This window comes from Hoplias malabaricus, chromosome 3, assembly GCF_029633855.1.
Source record: "Hoplias malabaricus isolate fHopMal1 chromosome 3, fHopMal1.hap1, whole genome shotgun sequence".
In the NCBI taxonomy this organism is placed as follows: domain Eukaryota; kingdom Metazoa; phylum Chordata; class Actinopteri; order Characiformes; family Erythrinidae; genus Hoplias; species Hoplias malabaricus.
The window spans coordinates 68,272,401-68,289,625 of NC_089802.1; the positions used below are offsets into that span (position 1 = coordinate 68,272,401).

General features: G+C 38.0%; 2 protein-coding genes across 13 annotated transcripts in view; one reads left to right on the forward strand and one right to left on the reverse strand.

The window, feature by feature from the left end:
- caskb (calcium/calmodulin-dependent serine protein kinase b) overlaps nucleotides 1-17,225 on the forward strand; it is a 63,994-nt gene that overhangs the window by 17,211 nt on the left and 29,558 nt on the right. For all 12 annotated transcript variants that reach the window (XM_066662818.1, XM_066662816.1, XM_066662824.1 and 9 more), the window contains exons 2-5: nucleotides 6,048-6,160; nucleotides 11,586-11,691; nucleotides 13,035-13,112; nucleotides 13,303-13,375. In XM_066662818.1, coding sequence (XP_066518915.1) covers nucleotides 6,048-6,160; nucleotides 11,586-11,691; nucleotides 13,035-13,112; nucleotides 13,303-13,375 — 370 coding nt within the window. The remainder of the gene's footprint in view (nucleotides 1-6,047; nucleotides 6,161-11,585; nucleotides 11,692-13,034; nucleotides 13,113-13,302; nucleotides 13,376-17,225) is intronic.
- LOC136690804 (probable G-protein coupled receptor 34) lies at nucleotides 14,544-17,064 on the reverse strand. The gene is made up of 2 exons (XM_066662829.1): nucleotides 16,937-17,064; nucleotides 14,544-16,294 (listed from the first exon to the last, which is right to left on the reverse strand). The coding sequence occupies exon 2, from the start codon at nucleotides 16,215-16,217 to the stop codon at nucleotides 15,069-15,071; it is 1,149 nt and encodes a 382-aa protein (XP_066518926.1). The 5' UTR covers nucleotides 16,218-16,294; nucleotides 16,937-17,064; the 3' UTR covers nucleotides 14,544-15,068.

Consider the following 17,225-nt stretch of genomic DNA (forward strand, 5'->3'; position numbering starts at 1 on the left):
CTGGTGGATATGTCATTAAAAAAAATAACAGTGCAATTTTTCTTTGTGTCAAGCAGCTAAGCAGCAAGTCATTATAAATGGTACAATTATTTAAATATAAAAGCAAGTGTGGTCATACCGATTTTGCAGTGCAGTGTCTGCAGATTCCTTCCTTTTAAACGTGTCATAGATCGATTTTAAATGTAAAATTGACATGGTCTGTTGACATTTAATAAATGACTGACTTTTAAAGGCTGTGCTTTACAAAGAAATTGACAGAAATGCTCCAGATATGACTTTTGCACATGTGCACATTGCAGTAACAATGCTGAAACAATATATTGCACAGCTCTATTTATGACATTAAGACGTTATTAATTGCTCGAATGATGTAGGCCTATGCTGCTAGAGGTATCATAGACCTGTGTGTGTTTATGGGTACATGCAGTTTATTTTAACTCATGGTGGTGATGTAATATGGCCATACTTGCATCTAGCTGTCACATCAATGTCCGTACTCTAGTCTTTTATACATGTGGTTTGGATTATATTTCCAAACCAATCCAAACAATAAACACACTAGCAAAGACTGTTTAGTCTAAAATAGTTTCCAGAAGAAATTATATATGAATCACATCTGTAATCTTTATATCTGTAGACACGTTTTTCACGATTGAATGGTCTAAATCCAAAACACTCTTGTCTTGTAGATCTGTGACAAAAAAAAAAAAGAAAGACTATATAGAGCACTTTCATTGTAATTGTAGCATTGCTTTTAAAACATGTTCTATTGCAGATGGAAAAAATATGCAATTCATCTATATTTATACATAATTCATGAACATGAAAGATTTCTGCAAAGAGTCATTCTGGTTTAAAATAAGGCCATTGTTAGCTGGGGATGTACCATCATTTGTTCTGCAGAGAGCCGTTCTGTGTTTGAGGTTTTGTAGTAGAGATGCAAGAGATATGAATAACCTCTCTGTCTCGACTTGTAGAAACTCTTTCCTCTTAAATTTGAGCTATGCCTGATTCACTTATTTTCATCCTGTCTTTTGCTTTTTAAGTCTCATTCTAGTTCTCTTTCATTTTCTGCCACTCTGTCAGGTTATTTTCCCATTTGCTTTTATTGTGATTTGGGTCTGGATTGGTGAGCATTTTTGATATTACTATAGCCAGGGTTACTCTACACAGCTTGGAGCCCAATTTTAACCCTAATTTCCAGTCAGGCCTATGCTGCTTGTCTCTAGTCAGCAGGTTCTGATGCAGTCTGAGTTGACAGTTGGAGGGAAATTTGTGTAGCTTGCAAGGATCTCAGATTATTTCAAGGTGACGTTTTTTATAATTATTTTTAAAAACCTGACCTTAGACTTAATATTATGTCTGAATTGGTCCGGTTAACAGCCAGTGGAAACAGTAGGAGCCTGAACCCAGCTCTGTATTCTGCCTATTAATATTACACAAAAACTAGACACCTATTAAAATAGTCAAACCATGGAAAACATAAAGAAATGACATGGTGCTAGATGCATGTGTGCCTGAATAGCCAGTATTTCAACACAGAGGGCCAGATAACAAGCCCTTAAAGCCTTTATTTGAAACTTATACTAATTTTCCATTCCACCTTAGTGATGACACATTAGTGATGATTCAGGAACTTTGGAAATATTCCAGAATGTAAACTTTCCATGGAATCTTTGGGAATTTACGGGAATTTATTGGAATTAATAGGAAATACAGTGGAACCTCTACCTACGAACTTGATTAGTTCCGTGACCCTGTTCGTAATTGGAAACGTTTGTTTCTCGAGTCAATTTTCCCCATTTAAAATAATGGAAAAGCAATTAATGTGTTCCAGCCCCCACCCCGGATGTCACCCTTTTTGCACTGATAGATGTTTACAAAACTCTCAAATTAGTTAAAAAATACATATAGCATTACTAAAAATAAAAAAGAAATACAGTGGTAAAAGAAATAAAGTTTTAAGTGGTTACATATCGCTACCTTGCTAAAGCTACAATTTGCTAATCTTAAAAGCTCACTCAAGTCTGGGCGCGCTGGGAGACTCGTCTATTGGGGTCAGTGGCCATTTCCAGCCGCTGGTTCAGCGGAGGCTCGGGTTCGTTTCTAGAGTCATGGTTCGTTGGTGGAGGCAAAAAATAATCAAATGCCTGGTTCGTATCTTGGAAAGTTCGTTAGTATAGGCGTTCGTTAGTAGAGGTTCCACTCTATTGGACAATTTAAAGGAACTATATCATACACTATCTTCAGTGTACCTTTTTTGTTAACAGCAGACATAAATAACAATACAAATAATAATTGAGATTTGTGATATCATGGTTGATGCATGTGACATTTTTCTCTTGAATAAAATGACATGAAAGTGTAAAAACACTAAAGTTAATGGTCTTCAAAATGTTAAATAAATAATAATAATTATTAATTCTTGGTAGGTGTACTATTACTGGTAGGGCGGCACAGTAGCGCAGCAGGTAGGGTTGCAGTCACACAGCTCCAGGGATCTGGAGGATGTGGGATTAAGTCCCGTTCCGGGTGACTGTCTGTGAGGAGTTTGTGTTTTGTGTTCTCCCCGTGTCTATGTGGGTTTCTTCCAAGTGCTCCGGTTTCTTCCCACGGTCCAAACACACACGCTGAAGTGGATTGGCGACTCAAAAAGTGTCCATAGGTGTGAGTGAATATATATGTGTGTGTGTGTGTGTCGCCCTGTGAAGGACTGGTTTCACCTCCAGGGTGTGTTCCTGCCTTGTGCCTAATGATTCCGGGTAGGCGCTGGACCCACTGTGACCCTGAACTGGATAACCGGTTACAGACAATGAATGAATGAATAATTCTTGGTTACAGAAACCCATTGAGGAAAAAAAATATAAGTCCTATGCTAGCCTTGCTACCCTGCTAGTCTTTGGTAAACTAGTCTCTTACATGAAATCGCACATTAAGCTTTTCTGATTTACCAGAGAGCAAGCAATTGTGAGATTACACCTTGATTTAACAGTTGCTTAAATGTTTCAATGCTTTTACTATCAATAAAAATATGAAACGCATCAAAACATACCTGACGTTAGGTAGTTCTTTGATCCAAACGTGTGCTTTCAGTAGTGGTGAGTGTCAAATTTCTAGAAATCATCTGGACATATGATGGAGGAAGGAACAGTGTAGCGGATGTGGTCTCAGTGGCCCTTCAGAGTGTAATGTGCCTGGGATTGAGGAGCAGCTTTGCTATTCAACTGTTTTGGTTTCATATCTATTTATTTTATGTGTAAGTTTCTCACATATAGCTTAGATTATTCCCATTTTATTCCTGTTAATTCCCATGGTAAATTTCCCAACTTTGAAAATTTTGCAACCCTACTCGTAGGTAATGTGACAGAAAGTCATGTACATGATTGATTTGTTTGAGTCTACTCTCCATAAAGGGTTCCCAGTTTGAGTGCAAATTCAAATCAATGATTCAAACATTGCTGTCCGTGTGTACACACAGCCGTGAGGAAACTTAGTCTTCACACCAGAGACACTTCCACTGTACTTGTCACTGTGCCTAAAATGACTCATAAAGAACGTATGCCATAATTTGGGTACCTTCATGATGTCATTGTTATCAAAATATAGATTTTTTTTTAATCGTTTTTAAAATCCAGGCGATATTATCCCGAATGTTACGATATGACGCAGCCCTATTAAGAAAACATATTACCCATTGCCTTAAAGGCATAGTTCACAAAGTTAATCACAAAACACTTTTTCGGCAATTCAGCTGTCCATTCAGTTTTTGTCCTGAAAACTATTCTGTAAAGTCTAGTCAAGTCTAGTCTGCAAGCCCCAACGTCTGTAAATGAGTGAAAAGACAGTCAGTCTCTCTTTCTCTCTTTCTTTCTCTCTCTCTCTCTCTCTCTGCTCATGGCAGAGTCATCTGGAGTATTTAAAAACAAAAATGTATTAATTTTAGTTTATTTTGCTCCATAGGTGCGTAATACTGATTTACATTTGCTGATTCGGATCACTTAATGTAGAAACGTCTCCAAACCCAGGAGCCGGCTAGATGCATTACCGAAAGTGGTACAAAACAAAAGTAACTCAGGTTACAAATGAGCTTCTGTGGTAATTCAAACAGTTAATAAAACTTTTAGAAAAATTAAACAACCAGAGAGAAATTCGCTTAGCCACAGTTGTAGACATTCCCTTTAAGTCATATGACCCTATATGAACATATACATGTTTTATTTTTGCCAGTGAGAAGAATAAAGAAGCAGGTCAGAAATTATGTTCCCATTTAGTCATTTTGATTAGGAATACAAGTTTTGGCAAATTGTTTTACAGACAATTGACAATGATTAGTCTTTGAGTTATCTTAGACTGGTAAGCTTAAAGTCATGTAAGCAACTCATCAAAATACCAGTCATAGAACTTCTATATCCAGTTCTGAACTCGGATTGTTTGAGTCATATTCAAAATACTTGATATATGCACACTTGAGTGCACATCCTGTATTTGCTGAAATATAACAGTGATCTGTATAGACCACAGTATTCATGGGTTGTGCTCTAGTGTTGTTTGTTAGAGAATTTTCTCTCTCGCTCTCTCTCACCTTCTCTCTACCCCTCCCTCTCCCAGTGCAGTGAAATCTGTATTTTAGGCTCTGACTGTTTACTTTATTCATGTCTTTTATAGCTCTGGTTTACTGCTCTCTAATTATGCCGGCTTGTGTCAGCGTGTGAGCCCGTCTGTGTCCCCAAAATAACCCTGTGTGGTGAGCGCGGTGTCAGTAATGTATGTCATGTGAGCCATGGCAACGTGTGGTTAAAGGCTGTAGGTGTTACAAACTTGCCCAGCCCAATACACACACGCCTAGTGATGCTTATATGCAAACCAAAACTACACACCCACGCCACCAAGGAATATCCATTGGTCAAGCCTTTTTAGTTTTTTGAGAATCATATGTGGAAGTGCACAAAAACCAAACACACATGCACACAATAACACACTCAGAGCCACCCTGGAATAATTGGTGATTACAATGGTTCCTTACAATGACATCATTTTCAGTTTCATATGTTACCTTGCGCCTAGTATAAATTACCATATATATATATAGCGTATCGTGTTGTGTGGTGGGCTCTTCTCCACCAAAGCACAGGGTGAATAAGTTCTAACAAATTCTACAGAGAAACAGATGGGCTTCCAACTGTAATAGTAGAAATAGAAAGTGCACCTATATGGTCAGCAGAGCTTATAAATTAGAAACAAGTAAGCCTTTTTAATATTATGGCTGATTTGATTAATGCTTTTGATTAGGCTTTTAGACATAATGAATATTTTAAACTGACATTTGACCAAACATTTTATAGTGTTCTGGATTTTCCCATGTTAATTGTAGAGCTCCATGGATGGATGGATAATTGTAGAGCTGTGCCATATCGTGTAATTCGTGATAATATCAATATATTTTTTAAAATGATGATTGGGGGAAAACAAAATTGTGTGTGTGTGTGCATATATATATATATATATATATATATATATATATATATATATATATATATATATATATATATATATATATATATATATATATATATATATATATATATAGTGATAATAGAAGTATTCTGGCTTGTTTACACAATGGCATCATGCAGTTGTGTGTAATATGGTGTACCTTCATTACGTGAGTCATTTAGACACCGCAGCATGTATGGAAAGTCGCCCTGCAGTGTAAGAATTTGCTCCAAAAGTGGAGTAATTTCAGTAATGTGGAGGTGGTTTGTGTGCCTCTGATGCTTCCTCTCCAACAAACACACACACACACACATTCTCTGTTAAGGAGCCAATCATTGACACAATACCCTATCTTTTAGTTACAGCCCTTACAGACTTGTATGGCTTTTTTTTCCTCTGACAGGCCAGCTTTATACAGATTTTTATGAGATGCCATTACAATGACATACAAAAGCATTTCACTGTTTCAGAACATCATCAGTGGCATTGCAGCTCTTGTTTGCGCAATTTGATTTGAGTCTGCAAGACATGAACGGTTTGTTTGTATTTTCTAGGGGTCCATTCAGTGTGGTGCGCAGATGCATCAACCGGGACACAGGGCAGCAGTTTGCTGTGAAGATTGTAGATGTGGCCAGCTTTACCTCCAGCCCTGGACTCAGCACAGAAGGTGAGATTTAATAGTGAAAATGTACACACACACATATACGCTATATGTCTGCAAAAATTAGATTGAGGGAAAAAAAGGAAACTTAGCTGTTTTTTTAGCTCATTTTAGACTGCTCAGCTCAATCACACAATAATAAAGAATGGTTAAACTATGTCCATGATTTCTTCAGTCAAATCTTAATCTTCAGATATAGGTGAGACTTTGCTTTAGTTATCCCTGACATAACTGATCCAAGGAAGTAATGCAACACAGAAGATGGTTCTTTCAGTTCATTTTCTATTATTTATGGTGTGTATCTTGCATTCATGGTCAGTTTGCCACTGAGGAATTGATGTGCCAGTTCTTTCACATGTCACTATATTGTTATAAACACTGTACAGGAGGTCCTCGGGTTACGTCAGTCCCCAGTTACAATTTTTCGTGGTTACTACACATCTCCCATCTACTGTATAAAGCCTTGTTTCGACTTAAGTGGTTTTGCGTCGTAAATGTCGTAACGCGAACTTCGTGTTTGGTGTGCGCGGTGGAAGAATACACGGTTACGCGGCTCGGGACCGAGGAGGATAGGTGTTAGGATAGGATAAGTGCTTACAGTATGTTATTTATGTACAGTATGTACGCATGTTCCAACCTACACCAAAAATCGGTTTACGTCGTAAGTCGTGGACCCCCTGTACTTGGCTAATGTTCTCATTTTTTAATGTAGAAATTAATTCATAACATTGTCACAGTGATATCTTTGGCATGTTTGAAGTTTTTTAGGTATTTTGAGATTTCTTTTTATATTAACCTTTTGTGAACATTTAGTAAGACTTTTGTTTTGTTGTCTACGTAGTCTACAAAAATTCTGTAGGCATATCTTCTAAAATAAAAAGAGTTCTAATAAATTAATAAAACTTGTATAAGAAACAGAACCAAGCGTGACTTGAGCCCAGCATTGCCCAAAAGACACATGACACAACTCCATCTTATTTCTGTGAAGCTAGATAAACCTTTTTACTCAGCCACAACTGGACTATTATTTGTCACTGTAATTGTGTTTCCTTTATGCTATGGTTTTGGGACATGTGTAGAGGTGTTTGTGTGACGGTGCGTGTTTTGTCATGTGCGTGTGTGCATGAGATTCTGGGCGTTGTCCTGCTGATTTGGCACTGTTGTAGGTTTTGGCTGCAGCACTCTGCCATCTGCGAAAGTGTGTGTCCAGTATGGCCAGGGCAGGACAGTAATGGAAAGATGAATTATGTCCCAGGTCTGAACAATATTTGGTCTGTAAAATTAAAAACGAATAAACTTAAAGTCTGCTAACAACGTGAACACAAAGAAAACAGAGGTTGTAGACTATCAGTGTGTGCTGGGAACTTTTAAAGCAAATGTCCACTCATTTTCATATTTCTAACCATGACCTCTTGTTTAAATTTGCTTTCAAGTGGCACTGAAAAATAGATACAGCCCCTTTCTGAGAATTTCTAAAATGTATTGCAAACTGCAGTTTTCTTCTGATCGATTGTGTCTGTGCAGGACTAAATTTGGCTTATGTGAAGTCAAGCCTGCCAAAGAATCAGTTAGAGTTAGCAGTATGTTGACATTACTCACCTTGATTAAGACACTGCCTTCCAGTGCATTCATCCTCTAAAATCCTATTGGGAGAGACAATTTTATCAGGGGATCATTGTATAGATGCATGTTAAAAAGTATCCCCGGTGATGAAACTCGTACATTAAGACTGCCTTAAATATAGTACACAACATGCGAGTTTCCCAAGACACGTTGCAGCCCCCCTGACCTTACTGCCAGCACCTTCATGCATTCAAGCCTCTATAAGCAGCATGTGTTCTCCTGCTGCCTGCTGCTTACAGGTTTCTCTCAGCCAGCCTGCGTTTGGTTTAGTGGGGCACAGTAGAATACAGGTCCTCAGATCCAGTATGTGTGCTTTCTACATACAGTGTATGGACAGAAGTATTGGGAAACACCACCTAACCATTGATTTCAGGTTTTTATTCAGGCTTAAGCAGTGGAAATGTGTTCTGTTGAGTGATGAATCATGCTTCTCTGTCTGGGTTTACACAAAGATTACTACTGTGTCACTTTCAGAATGCTCATCAAACATTTTGGTTTTTCATATTTGTTTTAAGCACTAGGGGTTTCACGCTTCAAATATAAAAAGATGTCTTCCTTAATGCCCCCTTAAAGGCACCTCAAAATTTTTATTTTTTTCCTTTTTACTCTTTTATTTGATATGTGGGTTTGCCACATCTAAATTGCTAAAATAAGCTATTTGCCAGTTTGTTGTGAGGAAAACGTATGATGAAAGCTAGCAACTGTGGAAAATAATTGGGGTCAGCTTTAATTATTGCAATCAGCTTCAATAATTGGTGATTACATAAGGCAATTATGCAATAATTATGACTGGAAAACTGTTACAGGCCTTGCAAGTTTCATTTGTAGTGTGAACGTTAAAGTGTGATGAAGTTACACAAACAGCAGTGAAGGACCATTTGACCAGCTGTGTCAACAGCGGCTGCTTTGCATAGCTGTTTACTTCTCACATTTGCTAATAAGCAATTAATGCACTCTAAGCAGCACTTGGATGTAAAGAAACAAGGAATTGCATGACATTGTAATCTGGCAAGAAATCCATTAAGAGGCTGGTCTACTAAATGTACACTGTGCCCCTCTTTGTAAAAAGTCCCAAGAGGCACACTCAAGACATGTGAAAACAGTTATATTTTGTGTCCATTTAAGAATTGAGCCAAATTTAAACTTTATAATTAAATCTAGGAAATGTATTCCTTATTAAGAACTCATTGTTAAGTCTTGTGGTTTGCAGCAGAATAAGCAGCTCCACTTTTCTGTGTGTGTTCTGTGAGCAGGAATGCTTTAGAGAATGTAGGCTAACGCTCCCTACAGGATGAAATGACATCTGTTTCCATTGTCTGGATTATGTGTACTGTCTAGAAATAAAGACTTATCATCTAGTAATGTCTGTGTGTTGCATGTTGACTTACAGAGCTTGTGAGTCTGGAAATTTTTGTTGGGACTTGAAAGAATATAGGCTAGCCTTTTTTTTTTTTTTGTGTTACGCAACAGGCTTGCCAGTTTACATGTGTATAAGAGATAGTGAGTATGATTGTGTGACTTCTAAGTTTGAGTCACTGTCATTGACAACTGATAAATCTTAGTTGCTTTGTTTTTTTTTTAATTGGAGCAAGTAAATAAATACGTACCAGGTACCGAATTTGCCAAATAGAAAAGTAGAGTCAAGTAAAGTAGTGTAGGTATCATGCATTGGATAAGTGCCATTATGTTTTTAGAGATGCAGTGCATGAATATCTGATATGAACTAAATATTTGGGTTTTATGTATCGACATATCCCCCAGCTTTAGCTTGAGCAGAAGTCATATTCATGCACCTGCGTCAGAAGCTCGCGCTTACGTTACAACATCGCGATATGGCGAAAGTCTTACAGAATTAAAATACATACCGGTATTATTTTGAATTATATTATACTGCCCACTCCTAATGCGAAGCTAAAGTTAGCGCTATGTTTCATGAACAAAATTAGTTTTGAAACATTATTTCCCATTGAATCCATTTAAAACACATGACCAAGGGTACATCATGTCACTAAAACATCTACCTACAAGTGAAACGCTTATATTTGCTGTGTACTACCAAGCTTAATTTCTCCACTCCATCTTAAATAGGTGAATATGTGAGGCTTTTTAAACGCAAACTCCTTAATTTATTTAAAACACACACAACATAGAGAAACACATTAATCTGCCTCATTTTTTTTAAAAACAAACAATGGTATTTACACCTTTCAATCATGTTATTCACATTCTTTGTATAAAACACATAAAACAATAGACACTTTATGTAGACCTGGCAACACTGTGGGTTTGGATTAGACAGAGGGTGGGATCACAGGAACTCCGCTGCGGACTGGGCACTTCTCAAAGAGAATATACTGGTTCAGCAATGCTGAGATGCTGTATGAGCAGTGTTTTAGCTTTGGCTGTTTCCTTAATCTGTGATATCACACCCTGGACTTTTTATGACCAAGTACAGTAAATATCTTACAGATTGTCCCTTTAAATAAAAAACAAGATTCTAAATAGTACATAGAAAATTTATTTTCAACGTAACCCATTAATATTAAAATAATCTGATGATTTTGTTAGCCCTAATATTTAACGGTAGACTTAAGAGGACCATGTGCTTTGGTTGTCATGGTTTTAATTGGAGTGGCAGATTGTGATCAGGATAGAAGCCCCATGGCCTTAAATGTCCACTTCACGGGATGACGATTCTCTTCCATTTCCTCCAGGCGTCACCTCAAATTAGCCCTTGCAACTTTTTAAGCATTTAAAACGTTCAGTCAATTGGGCAGTGGCCAGACCTGATTTGAAAATGCAAAACACCACTTTAGTTTGCTTTATTCATTGTTACATTTTCAGTATTGTGCATGGACAAAAATATGGTTTAGGGGTATGCTTTTATGGTAAAGTTGCATTTCCGTTAATGAAGGGGCACATGCATGCAGCTGAACTCCAGTCCTGTATTGGCATGCTTCATACACTGCTTATGTTACAGTTGCACCGCACAACGCTGCTTAATGTGCTTTGATATCTGATTGAAGAAAATACTACAGAATAAGGCTGGAAATGAAAATATGGCCTGAGGTGTTTCCACTTGTCTCAAAATCCCAGCCTGTGCCAACTGGGTCGCACAAAGGAACAGCGATTAGTGAGCAGGGGGAAAAGGAGGAGCAAGAGGAAGAGGCAGTGTGTAGAATAATGATTCTTTTTTCCTTCACCAAAACATTCCCCACTAAATATAATTTATAATTTGTACTTTTATTTTGATATGTTTTCTTTGTCTGATGTAAATATATACATATACGTGTGTGTGTGTGTATATATATATATGTGTGTATATATATATATATATATATATATATATATATATATATATATATATATATATATATATATATATATATATATATATATATATATATATATATCTCCTCACTCTCATAGTTATCATAATACTATATTTGAAAGAGGGAAAAACCCTGTGTGTGGACTGCAGCAGTGTTTGAATGGACCACATTGCTCCCTCTAGTGTCCACTAAGTGTTTAACAGTGACGTCAGCCTGTCTGGCTGGAGCACAATGGAACAGTGTGAATGTGAATGATGAAGGATGTCATGCAGTCTGGTGCTGTGTGCGGATATGAAGCCCACTCAGCATAATACATTCACACACCATGCATTCAATAAAACCACTACACAAGATTTTTACTGTTAGAGCATTTATCACAATGGTAACCTACAGCTTCTGTATGTACAAAGTTGGGCTTGATAAGCTGAAGTGAAAGCTAAAGGTGTGATGTCTGGCTTTTCTCTTTCTCTTTCTAGATCTCAAACGAGAGGCTAGCATCTGTCACATGCTAAAGCACCCTCACATTGTAGAGCTACTGGAAACCTACAGCTCAGATGGAATGCTCTACATGGTTTTCGAGTTGTAAGTGTTTGGTTATGATGATAACGATGATGTTTATTAGTATTCGTGTCATTCAGTGTTGATATGTGGTTTAGATAAAAATATGCATGCATGAATATGGCATCTCTGAGCAGATGCTAGTACTGAGGGTTATTTTTTTTAACATGACACTGTCTGCTTGTGTGCAAGGCAGGATGGGGCAACGTTTTAATAGTGTAATTTCCACACAGCATCCTAATCACTGTGTGTGTGAGGAATTTGGGGTGTCCTCCTTGTGTCTGCATACATTTCCTCAGGTGTACTCCAGTTCTCTTCCATTATCCAGCAAAAATGTTAGTTGGTCAGTAGGCTTTGCAAAAATTTCCACTGGTCTGTGTGTGTCACTGCCTGAGTGTGTAACCCTCTGCGATCGACTGGCACCCTGTGTGTTCCTCCCTTGTGCTCAGTGATGTTCAAGAGAAGTATAGCTGTAAGACGTAGAGGATTGCAATTTCAGTGCAATTACAATTGGGGCAATAGGCCAATTTTTTATTTACATCACTTTCTCTTCTCAAATACTGTAAGTGCAGCTTGAAATATCAGTCAGTTTCAAATATTGAACCACTGCCATTGACCATTATTCTTATCTGGGTGTATTAGATTTTTAAAGAAGAGTAAGTTGTACATGAAAACTAATAAAACTAATCAAGAATAACATTAACCTTTTTAGTAATGTGTTTTAGTCCAAGTCTTTTTCTTAAAACAACGTAAAACAGTGTCTCAAGCATTAGGCATGTGTTTTGACTTTGAGTATGTAAATTTAAGTTGGCTATTAACAGATTAACTCAGGAAGCTTATCTTGAGCAAATGTTCACTGTAATATCTGATAGGTTATATGTGTGTGTGGGTTTCAAGTGTTGAAACAGACTGGTAGGATTAACTTCAGTTGCTGAAAGAGTTTCTTGTCAATGTTTACATTTGACTTTATGTTCAGTGTCTAAAGTCAAAACACATCTAAATGACAGACACAGCAACACAGCTGCTCGAGTTGCTCGGTTGTCCTCTGTCAGAGTGCATGGGGTAAAATGTGCAGTAGTGTGCTTTTAAGAGGACAGTACATGAACACACTGGGGGACGACTTAACAGAATTAACAACAACAAAAAAAGGATGAACAGAATTAAAAGAAAACATTTATTTAAGTCATTTAGACAAGATTATGTCAATTAGAAATTAGATGTTACAGTGAACATTTGCTCTTGAGTCATTCTGTGTGTGGGAAGATATCTTTTATATTAAGGCAACCCAAATACATTGTGGTTAAGGATGTGGTAATTGTCAAAATATGTGTATGTAGTTAACTTTCCTTCTTGCTTTTTCTCTGCAGTATGGATGGCGCAGATCTTTGTTTTGAAATTGTGAAGCGGGCAGATGCAGGTTTTGTGTACAGTGAAGCTGTGGCTAGGTATGTGCTATTTAACCATGCTTAAAGGAAATGTCCTCTTCCTTTTTTTTTTCTTCCATATTTTTCCCCTGTAATACTGACAAGTAATAAAAATGGAATGTGGTTTATAATGATTCCTCTTTTTTTCTTTCTTCCTTTTTCTATTGTCTGTCCTTTATTCTTTTTTCTTGTCATCTCACCCTTTTGTCAGCCACTACATGCGTCAAATATTGGAGGCACTGCGCTATTGCCATGACAACAATGTCATTCACCGAGATGTGAAGGTAGGACTTGGCATCTGTGAATCTGTAATATCCAAGCTTTTATAAGTAGAATAACTTTTTAAAACTTGAATGCATATTTTAAGATAAAAACCGCATTGAAAATTAAAATGATGTCTATGTTTCATATTTCAAAACAGTATTTACATTTTGCTAGGAGAAGGTTCTATGTGGCTTGAGTTCTTTAATCTGTTGACAAAGCAGTTAATTTATACGTGTGCTTCTGCAAGTCCCATGGCTGGATTACTTGTTACTTGTGAAATAGGTAACCACATCCTGTTTGATGGCGTTTTCATCCATTCTTGACCTTCAAATGTTGAGGTTTCAGATTTAAAAGATTGTTAAAAAGATTATTTATTTTCATGTAGTTGAACGTCAATCCATTGTGTTCTGAGTGTAGGTATGTTTTGTTTTTGTAAACACACTGCTTGCAGTTTCGCAAGATTGTCTCTCTTGCACACTGTGCACACTTGTGTGGAAAAGTTCTGTTGGTTAGCGAGGGAAGTCCCTTTTTAATGAGACAGACATCTGTGATTAAAGTGGGATTACTGTCAGAGACCCTCCTTGGGGCTGGGACAGATGGGCAGTTGGTTTTCTTTTGCACACTGGACACAGACCCACTCCATCTTCTCTGATCGATAGCTTTAGTCTGACAGGCACAAACATGGAGTCAAAGGCTCAAAGGATTACAAGGCTTTTGTGTGTGCATAATTGAGGTTGGAGCTTTTTCAGGGTTCAGTCTCAGGGTTTGGTGTATATGCTTTCACATCTGTAAGAATGTGTTTGTGTGTGGGTGTATGCTAGTGTTAATTATGTGTCGTTTTTTTTTCTTCTCCCCCATAATGACAACAGACAGACACAAGGAAACATATATGATGAAAATACAGACAAGACAAAAGCAATAACAGCAGACATATATAAGACATAACCAATATCATTATTCATTATTAGACAATATAAATGTCAAAAGAAAGAAAATGTAAAACACTGTCTACTGGCAACAAACATGTTTATGATGGAGCACTTGTGGTTTTTGCTGGACATTTTTTGCATTCACAAATATTTGGGTGTTTTTTTTTTTTTTTTTTAACGTTTAAGTTAAACCTTAAAAAAAGTGTTAAGTGTGTGGGTGTGGGGTTGTACTGTTCTTTAAAGAAAAATTCCAGGACGCAGAGTTTAGGATTTTTCCAAAGAAAATATATGTTATTAAAAGAAACACTGTTTAAAACAGCAACAAAAATATAATTTTTTTAATTTTGTTTTCACATTAGACTTATGTAAATGAATATGATTATTGTATGCTATTCTGTATGCTAACTGAATTTGGAAATGCCCCACAAAGTAATGTCACTCCTTAAAGTTCACAGTAGTCCTTTTGCTTTGTGAGTCATGATCGCTGATCTGTAGCATTCTCCGTACATAAGGTCACGTATTACTTCAGAAAGCATCCACAGCTGTCACTGACTTCCTTCCTCAGAATGAAGTGGATATATACACTTGCAATACATTTTCAACTGGATAATATTTTTTTTATTTATTTATTTTAATAAAGCAAATGTACTGAAGAAATGTTGGAGTGGAATCAGTTAAAAGTCAGTTGAGTGGCAAGTTCCTTCTCTGATTAAAATGTCCTCCAATTATAAGATCTCTCAGTGAACTGCCAGTGCAGCAACATCATTCTTTGCTCTCCCCAAACTCATGGTCTCTCTTTTGGATGAGAGGTTTTGGTGCGGAGCGTGGTGATGAGCCCCACACTCCCTCGGGGTGTGGCCAAGACGGTGGTGGAAGCCTGGGACATGGACGTCCTGCGGAACTCTGTGGTAGAGCTGTTGACCACTCCTGCTGCGTCGTGATGTATTCTGAAGACTTGGGACACAGCTTTGAGCGTGGCCTTGCGGACTGAGCCTGACAGCATGAAGTACATGACTGGGTCCAGACAGCTGTTGAGGGCAGAGAAAAGCAGCATGACTTCATTGGTGCGATCTACAAGTCGACGTGTCTCGCAGGAAGTCTCACTGAGCTGCGACTGCACGTAGAAACCTCTGAAGGAGTGGTAGGGCACGAAGCAGATGGTAAACAGGAACAGCACCACAAAGGACTTCTTGGCTGTACGGCTGTAGCGCATGGCATTGGGCAGATCAGGTTTGTTGCGTGATGCCTGCAGAAGGCGCCAGGCAATCCGGCCATAGGAAACGACCAGTATTATGAACACCAGCCAGAAGACACCCACCAGGAGGAGGTTGAAGTATGCTTTGCCACGAGCTCCTGTACGTGCTTTATACTGGAAACATTTCCCTTGTTCCTCATTGCCCTCAGCCAGGGCAATCATGGGCACAACAGACACTAGAGAGGCTGTCCACAAAAATCCACAAGCCATCATGCTCCAGCCACTGCCTCTAAGCCAGCGGTTGCAGCAGGCAAACCGAACCCCTTGTATCTTCACATAGCGGTCTAGGCTGATGAGGCCGAGCAGAGTGATGCTCACGTACATATTCATGTAGAAGACGTTGCCTACCACCTTGCACATGCGTGGGCCCAGTGGCCAGAAGTTGCCTAGCATGTGATAGAGTACACGAAATGGCAGGCAGACCACCAGTATTAAGTCAGCCAGGGCTACATTGATGAGAAAAACCCGGACAGAGTTCCGGCGAGAGTGCAGAAAGAAGAAGACCCAGAGGGCTAGAACATTCCCTATGAGGCCAAACAGAAAGAGAAGGGAGTAGAGAATAGCCAAAGGCACACGCAGTGATTCCTCCTCCAAAGAACATGATTGGTTGGCTTCTGAAGTGGTGGGCTGGATGAAAGACATGTTTGACCACCCACTTGTGAGATTAAACGTGGCCATCGCAAATGTAGTTTGACACCTTTTTCAGAATACTGGCTTTGTGTGTAATGCCAATCATGCAGCATATATATCCAGCCCTGTAAGAGGAAGGAAATTCATTGTGAATTTATAGATTTGGCAAGTGAAACATTTAGCCTTACAGAAGAGAAAGAAGTTAGAGGGGAAAAAAAAGGTTGGCTTTCCCATACCTGATTCTCATCCAAATACCTAAGCAGAGGACCATAAACTATGGTTAGGCATTATCCCAGATTTCTAAAGGCTTAGACATTTCCACTGCATGTTCACTTGCTTCATTTCTTCCCAGTCATTCAGCTATATTCTCTTTCTCCAGTTTTCCATTTTAAAAGTATTTATGGTGGATTGTTTAACTTTGCCAAATGTTTCAAAACTTCATACAATTGTTTTTATTAAATCCATATGGAGATATGTTAAGATTTTGCCTTTATAAATGATCCCAATCAGTAATAAGAAAGCACAAACCAGCAGTTATGGTCTATTTGGTTTTTGTTAAAGCAGAAGAATTTCACATGTGTTTTACTGTAGTTTTCTTTTGTTCTTAGATGTTCATGACCTTAACTGAACATTCACAATTGCTCTTGCACTATACTAGTGAACACGCAAAAATGCATATGCATACAATACACTAGAGCCACATTCAAAAATGTATTCTTAAAAAAAATGTTTTTTTTTTCTGACATTACTTAATTATTTTCACTTACCGTTCATGTCAGAAACAGCAGTTTATTCGCTCTGTATCTGCACCTGTAAGCGTGTCTCTGCAGTCTTGTCGTTTTGCTTCTTAGCGATTCATGTCCAAGTTACTGTGTTTTATCCGTTTTTATTTTCTTATATGGAGCTATAAGTGACAAATCTCTAGCTCTAGTCAGTTCTTCTCTCTCTCTCTCTCTCTGTGCAAGTGCTGTGTTGTCTCACTCTTAGAGGAAGGGAGAGAAATGCAGATGAAGACAAAACCACAAGCCAAAAAAAAAAAAAAGCTGACTATTTTTT

Bases quoted from the DNA above. Each gene is read 5' to 3' on its own strand.
- LOC136690804 (XM_066662829.1), bottom strand. From the start codon at position 16,217: ATGGCCACGTTTAATCTCACAAGTGGGTGGTCAAACATGTCTTTCATC.